Source organism: Sarcophilus harrisii, chromosome 2 (genome assembly GCF_902635505.1).
Source record: "Sarcophilus harrisii chromosome 2, mSarHar1.11, whole genome shotgun sequence".
Taxonomy (NCBI): Eukaryota; Metazoa; Chordata; class Mammalia; order Dasyuromorphia; family Dasyuridae; genus Sarcophilus; species Sarcophilus harrisii.
The window spans coordinates 475,791,897-475,813,619 of NC_045427.1; the positions used below are offsets into that span (position 1 = coordinate 475,791,897).

At 45.7% G+C, this 21,723-nt stretch overlaps 1 protein-coding gene across 3 annotated transcripts in view; it reads right to left on the reverse strand.

The window, feature by feature from the left end:
• The window catches only part of CDH22 (cadherin 22), a 100,037-nt gene that overhangs the window by 35,944 nt on the left and 42,370 nt on the right, over window positions 1-21,723 (reverse strand). For all 3 annotated transcript variants that reach the window (XM_031954591.1, XM_031954593.1, XM_031954592.1), the window contains 3 exons: window positions 11,913-12,080; window positions 8,706-8,893; window positions 6,857-7,110 (listed from right to left, as the gene is read on the reverse strand). In XM_031954591.1, coding sequence (XP_031810451.1) covers window positions 6,857-7,110; window positions 8,706-8,893; window positions 11,913-12,080 — 610 coding nt within the window. The remainder of the gene's footprint in view (window positions 1-6,856; window positions 7,111-8,705; window positions 8,894-11,912; window positions 12,081-21,723) is intronic.

Here is a 21,723-nt window from a genome sequence, read left to right on the forward strand (position 1 = left end):
AAGGAAGAAATAATAAACTGGGCTTATAGTCCTACTTTACTATCCTCTCTGCTTCTAAATCCTACTTATCCACCTCCTAGAATCAAAGAACTAAAAGGAACTTTGGAGACTAGTTGGAGTGCAATTTCTTCATTTTGCAGATGAGGAAACTAAGTTCATAGGGGGAATAACTTGTTCATCTCAAGATGCTTGAATTTGATGTGAATGGGGCAGATCTCCGGATTGATGCCATAGCTGGATACAACTGTTTCAGGAAAGGTTAATTCAGTGGGGAAGAAATGGGGTGGGTAATTGGCCTCACTAGAGAAGTCCAAGTTAATAGCTTCTAGTTCATGCCTCTCAGCTGAGGATTGCCCTTCTGGGTGGTCTCCCTATCCTGGAAGATCATTTAGAGCTAGAAGGCATTTAAAAATACAGAACATAGATTTTCAAGGCTGAAAGGAATCTTAAAGTGCATTTTAGTCCAACCTTTTATTTTACAGAAAAGCAAAATGAGGTTGATAGAAGGGAAGTATATTTACCTCTTTCCACTCCCCTTATCTTGCTCTTTCCCTTTTCTTTGCTCCCTTCTTTCCTTTCTCTTCTTTACATTTTCCCACTTCTCCTATCTCTCCTCCTCTCTTTGCCCTCTTTTCCCCATCTTTCTCCTCCCCTTTACCACTTTTTTTGTCTTCTTTCTTATCCTCTGCTCCTTTGCTTTCTCTTCTACTCTCCTTTTCTTAACCCCATCCTCTTCTCTTTTTATTTGCTCTCCTACTCCCTACCTTTTCCTCCTCCCTACTCTCTTCCTCTCCCTCCTCTTCATTTCCTCCCTTCCATTTATAGTCTCCTCCTTTCTCCTCTCCTCTCTGCCTATCTTTGCTTTCTTCCTCCCCTTCTTATTTTTATCTTTTTCCTCTCTCCACTTCTCTTAATTTCCCTTTTTTCTCTGTCCCCCCTTTGCTTCTCCACTTTCTGTTCCTCATCCTCCACTTTCTTCTCAGTCTTCTCTCTTCCTCCATTTCCTTTTTCTTCCTTCCCTTCTGTCTCCTTTCTTCTTTCTTTTCTTTTTCCTGTTTTTCTTCTCCTTTTCTCCCTTTTCTTTCCCTCTTCTTCCCCTTTTCTCTCTTTCTTCAATCTTTTCTCCTTTCCATCCTCCACTTCATTCCCCATTCTCTCTTCTTCTCATTTCCCTTTCTCCTCCTTTTGTCCTTTTCCCTTTTTCTGCCTTCTTACTTTCTCCTCTTCTCCTCCTCCCCCTTTGCCACCCTCCCTCTCTTTCCCTATCCATACTCTTACCCATGTCTCATATTTTCCCTTTTCCTCTCATTCCTTTTCTCCTTCCTTCTCTTCCTCTCTTCTCCCTCCATCCCTTGGCAATCCTCTTTTTTGCTCTTTCTGCCTCCTCAGCCTTCAGAGGCTGCTTGTTCTCAGTTCTTGGCTCTTTTGTTTCCTCTGTAAGTAAATAATGTAGAGAAAAGGGGAGGGAGGGAGGGAGGGAGGGAGGAATGGAGGAGGGAATCCCAGGACTGGAGCGTGACAGCCAGGTGTTCCCAAGGACAGCAATGTGGCTGCCAGGCACAGGTCATAGTCATAGCTGCTGAGCCTAGAGTCCTAGTGTGTGTGTGTGTGTGTGTGTGTGTGTGTGTGTGTGAGAGAGAGAGAGAGAGGAAAAAAGGAGAGAGGGAGAATGTGAATGGCATATTTGAATGTGTGTGTGAATATGAATGGCATGTTTTGCGTATGTGTGTGAGAGAGAGGGGTGAAGAGGAGAGAAAGAGAGAAAAAGGAGATAGAAAAGGGAAGAGAGAGAGAGAGGAGGAAGACAAAGACAGAAATAGACCAGAGAGACAGAGAGAAATCCAGAGAGACAGAAATAGAAAGAGGCAGAAGGGAGAGAGAGAAGAGAGACAAACATACACAGAGAGGAAGAAGAGAACAGAGACAGAAAGACATACAGAGAAAGACACAGAAAGAGAAAGGAGAAGGAGAGAGGAGAGACATGGAGAGAAAGGAAGAGAGACAGAGAGAGAGAAAGGAAGAGAGAGAGAGAGAGAGAGAGAGAGAGAGAGAGAGAGAGAGAGAGAGAGAGAAAGTCATTTGCATCTCCCCAGGTTAGGAACTATAGTCAGAGGCCTCTCCCAAAAAATGGGGAGTTCAGGTGTCCTCTCTCACTGAACCAGGTAGGTTCAAAAAAATGGGAATTGAAAATGAAGAAAGGTAAAGGTAATTGAGAACAAGCCTAGTGCGTGGGAGCAAAAAGAAAGGCAAAGGGCTCCCTTCCAAAGACAACCAGAGTGCCAGGGCCTACGGAGAACTCCTCATTTGTGTGATGGCTTTCTATTTCCCGGGGCCCCATGCAGAGGCCCGTGTGTCTTTATGCTTGCCTATGACATAAAGCAATAGAGTAGAAAGAGAGCTGACTTTGAAGTCAGGGATCTGCGGTTGGATGCTACTCTGTTTCTTTGTACTTGTGTGGCCCTGGACAAGTCACTTCCACTCCTGGGACTGTTCCCTGAGGTTACATGATCTTCAAAGTTTCCTTTGGATCTACATTCTATTTAGTTCAACAAATATATTTTAAGCAGTTATTTTATGAAAGGCACCAAGCTAGGCTCTATGGTTGCATTTTTTTTTAAACAAATGATATAGTTTCTACAACCAAAGAGCTTATACAGTACTCGGAAATCAAAAGTTCTGTAGTTCTGTGATTGAGTTTTGAGTCCCTACTATCCACTGACTAATCCTGGGGCTAAGGGCAAGTCCCTTTAATTCACTAGGATTGTTTCCTTTTATTTAAATAGGACTCAGGGTGGCAACTCCCTTTTTTCAGACAAGGAAACAGATCCAGAAACTTGAAGGATTTCCTAAAATTTGGGGCTATCCCAAAGTAGAATGGACTGCTTCATGAAGTAATGAGTTCTCTTCATCAGGGAAGGTTTTCAAGTAGATGTGAGAGTGATTACCTTCTGGAGGAGACACAAGGGGTTGGGCTTCTACTTCTGAGATCCTGTGATTTAGGAATGGACCTCAGAGGTCAGTGCCGGTCCTCCCCTGTCTCTCCCCCTCAGGGCTCCAGGGAGGATCAAATGAGTGTTTTATAAACAGCAAAAGTGCTGAATGTGAGCTATGATAAGGAATATATGAGTAAATAGGTACAGCCAGGTAAGCAGGTGTGTAGCCATGATTGCTGACTATCTATTTCCAGCTTGAGCTGAGCTCTTTACTTCCCAGACTATATATAGGCTCTTATTCCTGGAAAGGGAGAGGGAAGCATATATAAGGTGTTCTTTATAGATCCACCCAACCCTGCACAAGCAGGTGTGCCCATCTGTGCATACCCACCCAATCCCGCGTCACCATGGGCACATGTCTCCCAGAGAAGCCAAATGAGTTTTAGTTCCCAATCATCACTGGAATAGGACAACTCGATGGACACATATTATGGGTGTATCAACACAAGTCTTGCACATAAGTCTAGACATCAACACTAGAAGGAGCTGGGACTCCTCTAGTCTAATCTCATTATGGAGGGACCAGGTCTATGATTGTTTCACATCAAAACTCTTTCTAAACTTAAGGGTCTTACAGAGAGTTGTGTGGAGCACTCACTGAGACATTAAGTGACTTACCCAGGATCACACAGTCATTAAGTATCACAGACAAGATCTGAATCCAAGTTTTTCCAGTTTTTTGGAGGCTGGCTCTCTCTGTTACCATATTGCTTTCCTATCCCTCATTTTGCAAGTAGAGGAACTGAGGTGCAGAGAGAGAGGAGATGGATTTTCCGGATCACACAGTGAGTTAATGGCAGAGCAGAGACAGACAGGTGACTGAGTAACTGGTGTTAGTACACAGAGATGTCTGCCTGCAGGTGCCTTTAGTAAATACCATCCTAGCTTTCTCTTTCCTATGTTTACTTAGTGTGTGTGTGTGTGTGCGTGTGTGTGTGTGTGTGTGTGTGTGTGTCTAGCAGAGGGATCATTCCTTAGGTCCCTTTTCCCTACTTCTTGACTCCTTCACCCCACCCTAAAACTCCCCTATCCGAGGAATCCCATTCCTCTGTCCCGAATCCTATTGGAGGTCAGCCTGGCAGGTGGGTACACATGCCTCCAAGTGCATACTTCTTCCTGTCCTATAGATTTGGCTCCTTTCTTAGGCTTCCAAGCCAGCAGAGGGGGCCTGGGTTGCAGCAAAGAAACCCACTGCAGAGAACAGTTGTTTGGCAAATCAGCTTTTCAATTCCCCCTCTCATTCTTGGAGTGACTCAGTCCAGTTTGCAGAGTCCCTCCCAGCTGCTCTTCTATGCCCAGGGTAATCATAGCCGTGGGAAGGGGGTTCTCCAGAGAAAAGAAATAAAACAAGAGGGGAGGGACTTTGTATAAATGAGCTGGTCACCACCCCCTTTCCTGGTGTGTTCTTTCTCTCTCTCTCTCTCTCTCTCTCTCTCTCTCTCTCTCTCTCTCTCTCTCTCTCTCTCTCTCTCTCTCTCTCTCTCTCTCTCTCTTTCTCTCTCTCTCCCTCTCTTTCTCTCTCTCTCTCTCTCACACACACACACACACACACACACACACACACACACACACACACACTTCTACCCTTCTTTATCCTCAAGAATGGACACTCCTTTGTGCTTAGAAGTTGACTATTTCCTTCTCTCTGCTTACTTGTTCCAGACTGGTATCCCTTGAGCCCCACCTAAATCCATAGTTCATCATCCATGGATGTCTCGCTCTATTTCCAGGTGGGTGACCATGTGTGTGTAATGATGCCTTTGCTGGCCCTCAAGCAAGAGGACCCTACACATTATTTTAGTTTCCTGGGACCTGGCTAAGTCACTATTTGATCTCAGGTTGATTTCCTACTTGAAACCTCAGTTTCTTTCTTTTTTAATGCAGGAAAGAGTTATTTTACATTTTTGGAAGAATGAGTGCCTAATTTAATTTTTAAAACTCCAAAGTTGGTCTCAGTTTCTGTAAAATGAATTTAGACCAAAAAAAGATCTCTGAGTTTCTTTCTAACTGTATAATACTGTACAAGGCAGCTGGGTCTCTCAGTGGATAGAACACTAGACCTAATTAGGAAGACTGGAGTTCAGAGCTCCCTAAATAACTTACCAGCTGTTACCCTGGGCAAATCCTTTGACCTATCTGGCTCAATTTCTTCAGTTACAAAATAATAGCACCTTTATCCTAAAGTTGTTGTGAGGATAAAATGTGATATTTATAAAGTGTTTTGAAAACCTTGAAGTGATACATAAATGCTAGCTATTATTATTATTTTATGTCCTAAAGGGACTTTAGTCCCCCCTTTCAGTGCTGGTATCTCTTATTCTATGTTCTAAGGTCATAAGATCACAGGATTTCAAGCTATAAAGGGCCATGGAAACTCTCCAGGACATCTCTTTCTTTTATAGGTGAGTTCACTGAAGTCCAGAAAGGCCAAGAACCTATGATTCTATGATGGGATTTGTTCAAAATTGCATGGTATGAAATTGTTATTATAGTTTTAAAGGAAGTGAGCTGGGATTTGATTCTGGCTCCAAATCTTGCTTTTTAAAGTGTATATCAAGCTGCCTGCCTTTCAGCTGTGACATTCAGTGTTCTAAGACTTTTTCCAGCTCTGACATCCTATGTTCCATATGTCAACAATCTTGATTCGAAAGCTCTGATGCTTCAGGAAGTTTTGGTATAAACAGTATGTTCAGGTTCCTGCAAATAGGATTATGTGGTCATATACAAGGTATTTTATTACTGCTGGTCCATTCAGCCCCTGGATGAAACATCATATAGATGAAATTAAGCTGGGGGAAAAACTGGGTCAGAACAAAGTTTCCCCAACCCTCCAGTCAGTGATTTGGTCACTTTGGCTCTGGTTGCTCACAGCTAACAAAGCCTATGCCTGCAAAGTAGGATAGATCAAGAAAGGCTGGTCAGGAAGGATGCAGACTGGTAGATTGCAGATGTTTTTGCAAGGTTGCCCTAGTCCCCGAAGAGTTCTAGATGTCCATCTAACCCATTATTTCCCGTATATAACCTTTTCTTGATTCATCGTCCAAAGAGTAAGTAGCTCCCAAGTCTGGCATTTAAAGCCCTTCATTCTACAGATTTATTTCCTTATCCTCTTTGAACAGGAATCTTCTGCTCCAAAGAAATGGATCTTCTTATATTCCTTCCTCCATACTTTTGCTTACACTGTGCCCCCCCCCCCAGCCTGAAAGGAGTATAGGATTTAGAGCTGAAAGGGACTTTTAAAATTATTTGGGTCAATTCACTTATTATACAAGAGAAAACTGAGGTCCAGAAAAGAGCAAGAGGTAGCCTGAGGTCACAGAGTGAGTCCCCCAGTCCCCAGGAGGGAATGACACATCATCATACAGAGAAAAGATTCAAACTCATCTCCTGACTCCTCACCCAGCATGCTCTTCTCACTAGCTCTTATCCTTACTCCAGTCTCTAGAGGGAAGGGAAGGGGGAAGGAACAGACATTTATTAAGTATCTACTATGTGCCTGGCACTGTGCTAAGCACTTCACAAATATTATCTTATTTGATCCTCCCAACAATTCTGGGAAATAGGTGCTATTCTTATTCCCATTTTATGGTTGAAGAAACTGAGGCAGATAAATGACTTGCCCAGGATCCCACAGCCAGTAAGTGTTTATGGCCAAATTTAAACCCTGATCATCCTGACTCCAGGCCCAGCCCTCCTTCCGTTGATGGATATCCCACTAGTTGTTTAATAGATCAGATCCTCTTCCAGGTGCCCTTCCTGACTTTCCCCAACAAGATACGGTCTCCCTCTTTTGTACTTCTTGGGCTGGAGGGAGTGGAGGCGCAGTAGCCCTAAGAGCGCCAGGTAGGGTCAGGGAGCCTCACCGGACAGGCCTGTTGGCAGCATCAGGGTCCAGCGCTGTTATCACGCCCACAACGGAGCCGATTTGGGCATCTTCCTGCACTTCCATGAGCCCAGAGGGCGGCCGGAATTCGGGGGGCTCGTCCACATCCATCACCGTCACCCGGACGATCGCTTGGTCCCTGAAGGTTCCCAGGTCTACAAATCGTGGGTCCACAAACTTGTTCAAGGCCTCAAGTACCACTGTGTGTGTGGCCTGAGCCTCAAAATCCAGGCACTAGGACACAGAGAGGGACCTGGTGAGAGGGCATTGGGTCCTTAGTGGGAACTTTGGAGCTCGGGCCTGAGGGAGAGGCAGGGGTCCCGTGGAGCCTGAGTAATGAGTCAGTGGGGGTGACAAAGACCTGGGCCCTCTGTGCTGCCCCTTTGGGGCCTTCTGGAGAGAGGGACAACTCAAATACCCAACCCTGGCAGTAGAATGGCAGGCCCTTGCTGGGGCAGGCCCTTGCTGGGGCAGGCCTTTGCTGGGGACGGGTTATCGGGATAGATATCCACAGTGGGGATATATCTCCCCCAGGAATGGACCTCTTCATCTCCCCTTCCTGGGCCAACCAGGTGAACACCCCAAGCTCCTGTTCCAGCCACCACTCAGACCCAGGGCACTAACCTCTGGCTTTAACCCCAGTCCTGCCACTGCCTTGTTGTGCAGCCCTAAGCAAGTCACCCCTGAGCTGGGTCTCAGTTTCCTCCTCAATAGAATGAAAGGTTTAAACGAAAAGCTCTCTAAGGCCTCTTCCTGCTCCAACAATCTGTGGTCTGAGAATTCCAGATGTGCATTCAAAATCACCCATGCGGCTTCTGATTCCTTGGGGACCGACCATTCTGAGCCAACTCCTCAGGGGATACTAATAATTAATAACCTCTCCCCCTCTCAGTAAATACTGACTAGGACCTTCTGGAGACCCCAGCTTCACCCAAAGGAGCACAGGTGGTAGAATTTTAGTTTCTGTAGAAAGTGCTGGGAGAGAGATTGGAGCAGAAAGGCTTTCTCCGAGGCCCTCCAATAGCATGCCATAGGGGCTGCCTAGTTTTTCTATATATAGGTAATGTTGGCTCTGCTGATTTTAGAGGAAAAAGTCATTAACGAAGTCAAGGCCAGCTTCTCCCTCCTCCCTCCCCTTTCTCACTCTGGGGGATGCCCGTTCCCCTCCCACTCCTGCTAGCCTCTGCTCCTGGGAAATCAGGATGCAGGGAAGCCACTGAGTGATGGGCTTGGAGCCGGGGTCATCAATCAGGGGGGGACTCACTTCGCTACCATGCTGACATGACAGAGCGGCTGAGGGTGCTTTAGGAGCACGTGTGATGAGAGGAGACACTCTTTGCACGGCCATTTGGGGGGTGGGGTGGCCAGGAAGAATGGATGCTCTGCTTATCATGAAGGGAGAAAAGGGTTGTTGGTTCCCTTCCAGAGAAGGCAAGGATATATCCCTTTACTCTACCATTTTAGAATCACCTCACATATTTTTTGACTTTGACTTTTTCCATATTTGGAAAGTACTGTGGAACATAGAATGTTAGGACCCGGAACACAGAGTGCTGGAAAGGATAGGGGCCTTGGAACTTAGAATTCTGGGATATAAAACACAGTGTCAGAGCTTGAAGGGATCTCAAGGATCATCTAATCCAGTCTTTTATTTTGTCATTCTACAGAGGAAACACAGGCTCAGCATGGTAAACAGTGACTCCTCCTAAATCCCATAGCCACTAAGTTACTCTAATCGAGGGCTTCTGGCTCAGTGGCCAAGGCTCATCCTCAACCTTGGCCCAGGTGGCAGCTTGTTCCTCCCCATCCCACCCCACCGGGGTCCCCACCTTCTGCACAGTGATGATGGCCTCCTGGGTGTTGCTGTCTGTGGTGACCTTGAACATGTCCCCGCCGCCCTCGTCCTTGAGCTGGTATGTCATGTCAGTGTTTTCTCCCACATCTGAGTCCTCAGCCTTCACTCGCCCAATGGCAGTGCCAATGGGTGCTGTCTCCACGATGCTGAACTGGTACATCTCTGAAAGGGGCCCCACAGAGCCTGTGAGCCAAGGAACTCTTGGCTCCAGTGTTAAGGCCCTTTAAGGCCCTTGCTCTGCCACCATCTGCCCTTGTCCAGAGAACCCACAGACCTTCCGTTTCTTTGGGAGGAGGGATGGGGAGGGGTATGGTGATGGGGTAGGGAATGAAGGAGACTTCCAGGGGCAGCTAAATGGTGCAGTGGATAGAGCACTGGCCCTAAGTTCAAATTTGATCTCAGAACCTAACATCTATTAGCTGTAGCAAGCCATTTAACCCCAATTGCCTTTAAAAAAAAAAAAAGAGGAAGGGGATTTCCATGGGAGGTGGGATGTGGCGGGGAACGAGAGGGCAGCAAGGAGGAGAAAGAATGTGCTACAGTATAAATTTCTTGAGGGAAAGGACTGTGCCTTATCTTTCTGTCAAACCAAACCCATCTGAAAGTCAGCACCTAAACATTGTTGAGTTGGGGAACCAAATCCTTAGACTAAAAAATTCCCTGACAGCAAAGGACTGAATTGGGGCTTAGAGCTGACTGACTAGGGTCCATGGGATAGGGACCTGAGTGGGTCCTGTGAAATTATTCAGCCCAACCCCTTTTTTTCATCGGGGAGGCCCAGAAAGAGAGTGACTCCCTAAGAGTGCAAGAGCACACAGCTAATAGCAGCAGTGCAGAAATTTGGATCCAGCCCCTCTGACTCCAACTATAGTGCTCTTGCCACTCCCCACCCTGACTGGAAGCTGCTCTGGGGCGGATCCACAAGTATATAGTCTTGTGACTTAACCATCACTGAGCGCCTCCCACTTGTGGTAAGGAAATCAGTTCCAGCCCCAGCTTCATTTCCTTATTGGTATTTTATAAGGATATTCATTCCACCTACATTCAAAGGTTATGATGAAAACAGAAAGTGGCCACAAACTTTTTCCCCTGTGGCAATTTCCCTGAGGTAAGTGACTTGCCCAGGGTCACACGGCTAGGAAGTGTTAAGTGTCTGAGACAGATTTGAACTCAGGTCTTCCTGGCTTCTATGCCCTGGACCACCTCGCTGCCCTAACAAACTTTTCTTAAAAGAAAAATTATTATGAGGATCAAGGCGAAGCTGACATCATGCTTATGAGTCAGTCACCGGGGCCTGCTTCAAGCCTGAGAATGGGTTGCATACCTCCACAGGATGGACGGAGAGATGGCTGCCCATCCCACGGCTCTTCTATGGACTGCGGCTGGGGGTGGGAGACCTGGACCTGATTTCCGGCTCTGCCCCTGATTTAGTCTATGAGGCTGGCAAAGGCACAGCCTCTGGGAGCCTCAGTGTCTCACCTGTGATGCAGCGAGGCTGGACCACAGTCTCTACGGACCCTCCCAGGACTAAGACTCCATGTTCCAAGGTCTTGTTCAGCTTGGACAATCTCAGATCCTGCCTGATGAGGGGGAGGTTTTTGGCACCGGGGGTTGGCAGGCATGGGCACCAGGCCCATGGGGCAGCCCAGCTGCACAGCACCCCTTCCCCCCAAAGTCTGGATTCCTCCTCAGCAGCCTGCTCTGCGGCAGGAGTGCGAGGTAGAGATTACGGCTGGCTCCGTGCGGATAGGCTTCTGTTATCTCCCGGGGGTCAGTCCCCTGTGGCAGAGTCCTAATGTGAGAGCTCCAGACCTCTCATAATGACTCGCCCGATAGGAATCAGCTCACATCCCCACCGGCATTTAATCTCTGCCAGCGCCTGGCTGCTTCTCCGGCTCCCAGGCAGCGGCAGTGAGGGCTGGAGTTAAGGATGGAGGGGCCCAGCTGGGCAGGTAGAGGGAGGCCCTGGGGGTGGGGGGACCGGGCTGCAGGAGCTTGGACAAATCACCCATTTCTCTGGGTTTCCTCACCTGCAAAATGGGCTTGAGAGGGAGCGGGGCTGGGAGCTGGGAGGGGTGCAGAGATCGGGAAACAAGCCTGGGGACCCTCCTCAGACTGGGGACCCTCAGGAGCGGGGAGATCCTACAGACAGCTTGGAAGAAAATTTGCCTCTAGGTGCCCAGACCTCCAGGCCCAGCCAAAGGGCCTAGAGCTCAAGACAAAGGAACAATCATGGGCAAAAGAGGGAAAAGGCAAAAACCCTGAGCTTGGAGTCGAGAGATTGGAGTTCCAATCCTGACTCCAATCCCTTAATTCAAAATGTAGGTTAGGGCAAGTCACTTCCAAATAACTGCCTTCCTGTCCACTTGCCTTTGGGGCACTATAAGCCTTGTGCAATCATGGGCAAGAGCCTTGAAAGTCTTAAGCGCTATAATTTGTATCTCCTTGATGTCCCTGTTGTACAACAATAATAACTCACATTGTGATAGCACTTGAAGGTCTGTAAAGTACTTTCCTCATAAAAGCCCTGTGAATTATGTATGGGAAACAGTGTTACCTCCTTGTTACAGATGATAAAACTGAGGCTCATAAAGGGGAAGGGTTTAGTCACACGAGTGGTTATGTGGCAAGTACGAGGAGGAAAGAGCAGTAGCTGCAGGGAGGGAGCACAGGACCGGGGGCCTTCGCTGGCTCTTCCTCCAGCGGATATCTGGTGGCAGGACCGATCTGTGCCAAGTCAGGCAGATGGCAAGACCTGGCTTAGCGGGTCTCTCGTCTCCCAGCCCCCTGTATGCCTCAATGCCCCTCGTCAGATCCAGCCATCTGGGCCCCTTCCTGAGCACTGCCAAGGCGGGCTGGAGTGGTAATTGTAACAGGACAAAGGGCCCCGGGACAGATGGGTGGGAGACGGGCCTCTAATTTTTCAAGTACTGGCAAGGAAGGAAGATAGCACTGTGAGAGACGGGTCCGAGAGAAAGAAAGGGAGGGGGACAAAGGTAAGCTCTTTGAGGGCAGACATTTTCATTTTGCTTTTTTATCTGCATCCCCAGAATCTAGAACAGTGTCTTAGCCACAAAGGTAGTTACTGAATGAATGCTTTTTGGACTGAACTGAACTGAGAGTGGAGGAGCTTTAAGGGTCAATGGATCCTGCAAATGGGCGGACACTGGGGGGTCCTTACTCTGTGGGAAGCGGGGTGGGTTGTCATTGACATCAGTAATGACGATGGTCACTGTGGTGGAGCCCGACAAGCCTCCCAGCTGGCCAGCCATGTCTGTGGCCTGGATCACAACCTCGTAACGCTCCTGTTTCTCTCGGTCCAAGTCGGCCACTGCTGTGCGGATCACACCTGGGAAGAAGCAAAGGGATCCCGGCTCAGGCTCAGTTGGGAAGCGGGGACCTTGCGGGCTCTCCAGCCTGGTGGCTCTCGGCCTAAGTGACAGCCCCCAACCTCTCTTCCTCCTCCGCCCCTCCTCCGCACAAGGGACTGAGCTTCCTTTGTCAGATTCTGGGAGCTGGGCTGGGAGGGACAGACCGAGAGCTAAGAGCCTTTCACTCATTCACAGTCATGGAAGACAGATGTAAGTTCATCCAGTAATCCTGAATACATTCTATCCAGACACACACACAAGCTCCACACACAACTCAGACCACATAATATACAACTGCCGTCACAACTCAATTTCACACACAATCAGCTTACACAACTCACTGACACACTCACACATAATTCACACCCAGCTCCGTGGATTGCCATACATTCACAGAACATTAGAGACGGAGGTTTGTCACACGCCGTGCATACAACTTAGACATACAGCCCTGACACACCCCCATGTGTGCTCCTTCTCTGCAAACAGTCCTCAGTTCCCCTTTCCCCTCCCTCTCAAATTGTTCCCCTTCCCCCTTCCCCTCCAATTATTCCCATCTATCTCCGGATGGATCTCATAAACTCCCTGTTTGATCCAACTCCATATTAGAGACAGTCAACAAAGTGGACAATTGAGAAAGAACTGGGCTAACACCAGGCCCAGGGGCCCCTCACGCCTCCAGAGGGTGATCAGCTCAGCGCTCCCCAACCTGCTGAGAACCAGCTGGCGATGGGCAGCGCCTGGGGCCGGGCTCCCCCTCCTGCTCCCGCTCCTTTCTGGCTCAGCTCTGACCCCTCGAAGCTGTGAGTGCCAGGCGGAGTTACGCACCAGCTGCCTTTTTATTTCTCCAATAAAACCCAGGCTCCTGCCTCCACAAGCCGGCCCCTGGGCTCTCCCGGGCTCTAAATCTCCCCCAAATGACCCCCAGATTTTCTTCCACTTATGGTACTGCAGCCTCAGCCTGCTGGGAGGTGTATGAAGAGAAGGGTCCACATTTGGCCCGAAGATGTTGAATCCTTGGACATGAAGGACTTGTCAAAGAGGAAAACCCAGAGTAGGGAGGGCTCTCTTTCATCCTGAGAGCTTTCTCCCAGGGTTTTTTCCAACAGAGTTTGGGAGCAGTCACTTCTGGGAAGAAAGAAACGGGTGGGAGCAAATACAGTCATAGGGGATCAAAATCTGTTACTGTTCAGTACTATTTGTTTTACTTCATCCTCTATAACATGTTCATTTGTCTCCTCGCCTGTGATCTCCTTTCAGGGCAAGGACTAACTTATTGAGAGGCAGTGTGTCATTGTATGTGGGATGTTAGATGAGGGAATCAGGAAAACATTGATCCAAATGCCACATTCACCTCTTTGTTTCCTCACCTGTAAAGTGAAGTTGTAATTGTTGACCTCTAGGTTGCTTTTCAGCTCTAAATCTATGACTATGGCACTCCTTTGCATCCTTGCCAGGGTCTGACACGAGGCTCAACAAGGTGTTACTTTAATGGATACTCAAAAGGGAAGCACTGACTAACCCTGCATTTGAGATTATCACTCACTATCTGTTTGACCTTGGGCTTCAGTGTTTTCATCTACTACAAACTGAGGAGATGGATTAGCTTTCTGAGTTTCTAGTTCAGGAGCTACACCATCCTGGGCAGTTCTGTAAGATGGTAAGTTGCAGAAAAGAAAAGACTAGTTTTCTAGGCTAGTCTGCAATGGTGAAGGAAGTTTTCTCATCTGGAGTTCCGAAGTCAATGAAATCACAGGTCTAGTCCCTCTTCCTGTGACTGACATATTGGCTGGTGCAAAGCCGAGTGCTCTCTAGACCTGTGGAGGTAAAGAAATCCACTCAGACTGTTAGAGCCGGAAGGACTCTTGGAGAACAACCCCCTGATATAATGGATGACAAAGCTGAGGCAGAGAGAAATAACTGGTCTTAGTTAGAAGCACAACTAAGACCAGCCCATGTATGTCCTGATCCCAGTCCAGTGATCTTTCCCCACACTTCAATTCCAAGCTCTTCAGCTGGCTAAGGGGGAGGAGGTGGCTGCTCAGACCAGGAAGACTTCTGTGGGGCAATGGGCGATGGGCACCCCAACAACAGCTAATCCAAGGAGGTTGGGTTCGATGGCTAAGGCTACTGCTGTCCCCTCCTCCTCTCAGAACAGAAGAGAAAAAAAAGAGAAAGAAAGAGAGAAATAGAAAAAGAGGGAGGGAAAGAGAAGAAAACAGGAGGGTCTTCTTGAGTTATTAGGAACAAATCCTATCCCACTGACTCAGGATGAGAGATGGTAGTCAATTGTCATAGGGAGAGGGAGAACTGTGGTGATAATATATTTTCCATATTAATATATATGTGTCCATACAAACACACAAGTGTATATGTGTGTATACATATACATACACACATGCAGCAAGGTGGCACAGTGAACAGAGCGCAGGGCCTGGATTGAGGAAGATTTGTCTTCCCGAGTTCAAATCTGGCCTAAGACACCCATTAGCTTTGTGATCCTGACCAAGTCACTTAACCCTGTTTGCCTCTGTTTCCTTATGTGAAAGCTGAAGAAAGAAATGACAAGCCATTCGAGTGTCTTTGCCAAGAAAATATGGGACCACAAAGAGTCATACTGGACTGAAATGACTGAGTAATTATGTGTGGGTATGTGAGTATATATACATATGTACGTACTATATTGTATGTATGACTATATACATATATATCTACATCTGTATCCACATCTATCTATACCACTGGTGTCTATCCATTGGTGAACTAGTATACAAAGACAGTGAAATATTATGCCCTAGAAGAAATAATAAATAAGGAAAATTCATATAAGCATGGGAAGACTTATATGAACTGAGGCAGAAGGAATAAGAAGCCCTAGGAAAACAATATATAAAAATGATCACAATAATATAAATGGAAACAAGAAGAATGTTGGGAATTGAATGATTTATATCTATGTCTATATCTACCTAATTATCTCATTATAATGGCTAGGTCTGGCCTTGGAGAAGAGATAAGAAAATGTACTTCCCTCCCTTCCTTATAGAGGTGAGGAATTACAGGTGTGGGACATTCTAACTATATATTATTAGACTCAGTTGATGCACTGGTTAGTTTCACTGAACTGTTTTTTTCCCCGCTTTTTTATTTTTTTATTACAAGGACTGGCTCTCTAGGGAAGGGAAGAGAAGGGATTTATTCTGAAATGAGACTGATGTAAAAATAAAAAATATCAATAAAATAGAGATGAGGAGGGAACCAACCCAATGGAGCCTTGAATTAGAGAACCATTTAGGAGGCCCCCCATCCCCTCTGTCTCCCGGCCTTCCTTCTAGCTGCAATGAAGTGGTTAGGCCTCTACAGGGAAATCAGTCACCCAGCTAATGGGTCCATGAGCCAGTCCCAGCACACACTCCTCTGGGTCTTAATTAGACAATTGAATCCTCATTTACCCAGCATGGCCCTCCTTAAACCCTTGCCAAGCTCTAGGGCCCAAATAAAGGTCAGAAGTGCAGGAAAGGAAGGAAATGGAGAATCCAAACTGAATATTTTCCAACAACTTAGATCTACAGCCTGATTTAGTGGACAATGCACCAGATTTACAATCAAAGGCTCACAAGCTGAGGATTTGCTTATGTGACTTTAGGAAGGTCAGTTGAACCCATTTGTCTCTCCCTCCTAATTTATAATTCTCATTTCTGTGGTACTCTACAGCTTAGAAAGCACTTTCCTTGAAACAACTCTGTCAGAATATAAATTGTATTGCCCCCATTTTACAGATATGGAGCCTGAGGCTGAGAGAAGTTAAATGATTACTAAGATCACACAGATAATAAGTAGGAGACCCAGAATCTGAACTCAGATTTCCTGATTTCAAATTCTTTAAGTACCACACCATAGCTGATTCCCTCCACACCTCTCTTTTCTCTTTTCTTTCATCCCTCCCCCATTTTTATCTCTATCCAGACCCCTGTCTCCCTCAGTCTTTCTCCATCACTCTTCTGTTTCTCATATTTTCTTCTTTGATTGAATCTTTGTTTTAGAGCTATAAGGAATCTTAGAGGTATCTGGTCTAACCATCATTTTAGGGAGAAGAAACAGATGCAGAGAGGCCCACAAAGCTTTTCTTTTAATCAAAGTAATAGTGTGTTCTTGGACTAATTTGTTTTAATTCTTGGATTATAATCTCTCCACCCTCCAGAAATGTGAACTCTTACTCAGAAGGGAGAAGGAAAAGGGAAAATAAACAAACAAGAACAAGGTAGGGGGCTCAGGAGCAATAGAAAGTAAATAGAGGCAGAAAGGGAGGGGCAGTGATGAAAGATGTACCAAGAGAGAGCTGAAAGACACGAATCAAAGATCTTAAAATCAGAAGGAACCTCAGAATTATCCAGTGCAGCACTTTCATTTTACAAAGGAAGAAACTGAGATCTAGAAGTAAAATGACTTAACCAACATTACACAAGTAATAAGTGAACAGAACTGCAAACTGAGTCCAAATCCTCAGGCTTCAAATCCAGTAAATTTTCTAACCAAGAGAAAAGGGAGAGAGAAATAAAAGGAAGACTAGAAGGATGGAGAAATCCTAAGAGAAAAAGAGAGAGGAAGGGAAGCCCAGAAGAATTGTACTTTTCGAGTAACAAGAGATCTTTTCCCTTTTTTGTATTATTTTCCTCCATTAGATTGGAAGCTCAATGACAGCAAAGACTATCTTGTTTTTATTTGTACCTAAGCATAGTAACTGGCACATAGCTATAGTGCTTATAAAATGCTTAACTATAGTGCTTATAAAAATATTTAACAAATGCTCTATCATCTCTATCTATCCTATTTTGGGGAAGCCATTGGACATCTCTGGACACCATATGGATGTTGAGAAGGGGAATATATAAACACCACGATCTTCCCTCCCTCCCTCTTGACCTTATTTCTTCACCACTTCTCCATGCATTTACACACTACTTACACATTCATCACCCACACCCACCCACACCCAATTTTCCCCAACACACACACACACACACACACCTCAGTAGCTTCTAAAGACTGGGCTACTAGAGCCTTCTCCCTTTCTGTAACCAGGTTATGGAAATTAGCATTGTGGGAGTAAAGCTGGAAAGAAACTGAAGAGTTCATCTAATACTCCCATTTTACACATGGAAAAACTAAGGCCCAGAGAGAGAATGAGGCTTTCCATGGATCAAACATGTACTAAGTAGAAGAACTAGGATTCAAACAAAGCTAGGAACTTTCCAACTATAAATCTGGGGCTCTTTCTAATGATTAAGAACTATAGGGAGTAGGCAGCCATCTTCCTGTTTCCTAACCTGCTCCAACTTTTTCTGGAAACAGTTCATTCCCAAACTATGAGAAATGTGAATAGCTGTCCCAGATAGTCAAGTCATGGAAGGAGAATCTAATCCAGTTTCCCTTTATGCCCAAAGTACTTTAGGCAGGTGGGTCCTAGGGTATCCTCATTGGTCCGTGTGAAAAACTAAATCCCAGGAAAAGACTAAATGTCAAACAACTCTGATCCCAACCTTAAATTCGACCTATTTATGGAAATGACAAAGCCAATTTGGGAAAAAAGGCTTAGATTTAGAGTTGAAAGGGTCTTTAGGGTCATTAAGACCAATCCTTCATTTTTCAGATGAGGATATTGTGTTCGAAGAGACCATTTTCTCAGGATCAAGTCATGATTTGAATCCAGGTATTCCTGATTCCAAGCCCAACCCCCTATCCACTGTCATCCCCTCTATTTTCATTCTGTTTCCATTCTTAGAGTCAATTTTTTTTAGGAGGAGGGGCAGCGCAGATGTGGTAGATCACAGCCCAGAACACTGATACCCTATGGTGGATTGCCACCAACTCTGTGTGGAATCTTAGGTCACTTCCACTTGGTAGAGAAAATTTCCTCCTCTAGACTCAATGGTCTCTAAGATTTCCTCCAGCTCCATCAGTCAATGTTCTATGTTCTAATGCCTGTCCCAACTCTAGCATTCAGTATTTTATGTTCCAAGGCTCCTTTTGCATCTGACATATTATGTTCTAAGTCCACTTCCACTATTCTATGTTTAGGGTCTCTTCCAGTTCTAACATCCTGTGTTCTAGGTTGTAAGACCCCTTCCAGCTCTGAAATTCTATGCCCTATATTCCAAGGTTCCATCTAGTCCTGTCATTCTTTGTTCTAAGGTCCTTTCTAGTTCTGACATTCTATAATTCTAGGAGCCTTTGACAACTGATATTTGACATCTCTGGTTCTTGAAAAACATGTGGATTTTTTAAGGACAGAGCTGAGGATTTCTGGCTAGGCTCTTTCTACCCCTTGGAGGAGATGGCAAGATTTGTTTTGAGAGGTGGGCTGGGAAGGTGGTGAATTGAGAGGGATTTAGAGCTCTCTAATAATTGTGACATGGCTACTCCACCTCCCTCCCTCTGGCCCCATGCTAACCCATCCTTCACACTTGCAGGGCCAAGCATCCAGCTGTTTCCCCTCCAGCTGCTGCTGCAGGGGCCACGAAGGGGCGCAGCGTGAGATGCCTCATTAGTCACACAAATGCCATTCCTGTTCCAGATGATGGGGGCCACGTTGGGAGATTTGGCCTTTAAAACACACAAGTTAATTTCTCCTCTTACAAGAAGGGTTCTTTTTTCTTATTCCTCTTCCCCCCTCTCTCTTTCTCCTCACACCTTCCTCTCAGGGCCCCGTTCCGGCTACGCTCCCTGCTAACTGCACAGTGAGAACAGACTGTACCAATGAGCATCTGCTAAATATAGCCCAGAGAATGTTATCAGTTTAATATTCCCAGCTTATGGAACGAAACACGCTTCTGAGCCAGGTCTGGCACCAACCCCTGATACTGTAGGGAGATGAGAGCCCAGAGGAGGAACAATGAGGGAAGAGTGGATTGGAAGTAGGGCAACCAAGAAGGGACTGGAGAAACTTGATCTTTCCCTTGGACATGACCTCTCTCCTGGAAAAAGGCCCCTAAGGGTTTTCCAGATCCTCAGAAAGTAAGGGGTTGACCTTGCTCCTTTTTTTATGATCATGCACAATTTCCCTCCAGGACTCAGTTTCCTCATCTAAAGTGAGAGCTTTGGATAGGGTAATCCTTGAAGGACCCTTTCAAAACTTCCAAATTTAAATCCTATGCTTTCTTATCTTCTCTCCATGGCTCTCAGGGCATATCATATCCTGGGAAATAGAGGAGGGAGTGTAATAGTATGGGGACTCAGTTTTCCAATATGTATAATGAGAGATAACGACTTACCTCACAGGAATGTTGTGAGGACAGGCCTTTGTAAATTATAAAGCACTACAGAAATGGTAGGTAGAATTAGCCAGCCCAGGACATTGATGGGAACTCTTCAACCTACAACATCTACTTCTCCCTTACTCCCAGAAACCAGGCTCCCATCTCAATTGATGAGGCAGCATGGTTTCATAGAGCATTGGACTGGAAATTAGGAACACCTGAATTCAAATCCTGCCCTTAGAGCACTTATTAGTTTTTTGATCTAGGGGAGGTCAATTAACTCCCCTATGATTCAGTTTCCTCTTCTATAAAAATACACAGTTGGACTCATTGACCTCTAAGATCCCTTCTACCTCTAAATCTCTGATGCTGTACTCTATGATCTGGGCTACTTCTGATCCTATCTATGTGACCATTTCTCAGTCTCAGTTTACTCATCTTTATGAGAATAACAAAGTCTGCAGTACCTGCCTTACAGAGTTTTTGTAAGTTTCAAATGAGAATGTAAATTAAATTTCTCTAAGCAAACTTCAAGGTGCTATATAAATGCTAGTAATTATTATTAACTAATCTGGGACCATAGTTTGAGAGAGATGGAAGGGACCTTAAAGATCATCTGGTCCAGAGAATCTCCAAATGTAGTTCCAGATCCTCCATTAAAAGAGGGTGCCCAGGTCAGCCATCCCTTCCTTTCTTATCTAGATGCACCCATCTGGACTTCATCGTGCTCTCCTTTTCAACTTCCTGTTCTTTCCCAATAAGGCTAAGTTCCTTGAGGGCAAAAACTGCTTTATGTCTTCTTTGTATCCTAGCACTCAGCAGTATCTGGCACACTGTAGGGGCTCAATAAATGTCCACTGACTGACTCACTGATTGAACTCGTAGGATTTCTGACTTTTTGCAAAGATCCTTGAAATTAATACTATTGATTTTTATAATAATATAAAATAGCCTGATATGATAAGTATTGATCAATCAATCAATAAAAATTTATTAAGCACCTACCAGGCACTATGTAAGCATGGGATAGATAGAATCCACATAAACAAAAATCTTTTGGGGAGTTCTCAATATTTTTTAAGAGTGGAAAGGGGAGAGAGAGAAAGAGAGAGAGAGAGAGAATCTCTGATCTTTTCCAATGTCCTCATTTTACAGATGAAAAAAAAAAAAAAAACTGAAGCTCAGAGAGGAAGTGACTAGTCCAAGCCTTCACAGCTAGACAGAAGCAGAGTCCAGATTTCAACTCATTTACTCAAGGGTTCTTTCCATTAAACCAGAAAGCCAGTGATATCCTACTTGGCAAATCCAATGGTCTTTGCTCAGCTCTCATCCTCTTCTTCCTCTCTACCTCACTTCACTGGTTGCCTTGTTCAATACCCTATGAAGCTGTCCTTTGTTCTCTTTTGATATTTTTCCCCTAATACCTCTCCAACTGCTCTTTCTCTGTGGCTTGACCATTCCTCTTCCTTTCACCTCTTAACCTTGGGCTTTCCCCAAGGCTCTGTTCTGGACCTATTTATCTTCTTTCTCTATGCTGTCTCCCTTGGAAACCTTAGCTGTTCCCATGGCTCAAACTAACACCCCTGTGGATGCTTCCCAAATCTAGACCTCTCCTCAAGATTCCAGACCAACATCCCTAAATGCCTGTGGGACACTTTCATCTGGATATACCAGCCAGATCTTAAATTTGACATGTCCACCCTAGGCTCACCCTGTTTCCCTTTAAAACTACTCCATGTCCCAATTTCTTTATTTCTGTTGATTTGGAATTGCTGCCCCTTCCCTACCCTGTTCCTGGAGTTCCCAATATCCAGTGCCTTAGATGTCCTTTGCCATACCTCTGGCACGTGTTCCCCCCTTTCTATATCCATTATCACCACCTGAGCCCAGGCCCATGATGCTTCTCCTCTGGATAACTGTAACAGCCTTCTAACTAGCTGATCTCTCAGCTCCTAGTTTCTCCTTCATATGACTCCCAATGCACTACTCTGAACATACATTTGGACGGCATAAAATACAAATTTGGCTTGTGGGAGCTAGGGAGCTAACCATTTGGGGGCAAAGAGCAACCAAAACTTGGGGAGTCCAGTGTAAGGGGTTGGGAAGGCCATGTTTAAAACTTGAACTAACCAACCAAAAGACTTCCTATTCTCCTCTTTGTCATCCATACCTTTCTTTCTTTCAACTGACAGCTGGGGATATGGGCTTCTGGCTGGGCCTTGCTCAGTCTGAAGGCCCACTTTCAGAGGCCATCCTCCTATCACTCTCGCCAACCTTTTTGTTCCTATGTCTCCCTATTACTCTGCATGCTCTGTTTGCCTCCCCATCTCTCCTTCTGTTTCCTTGCTCTTCCTACTCAGAAGTC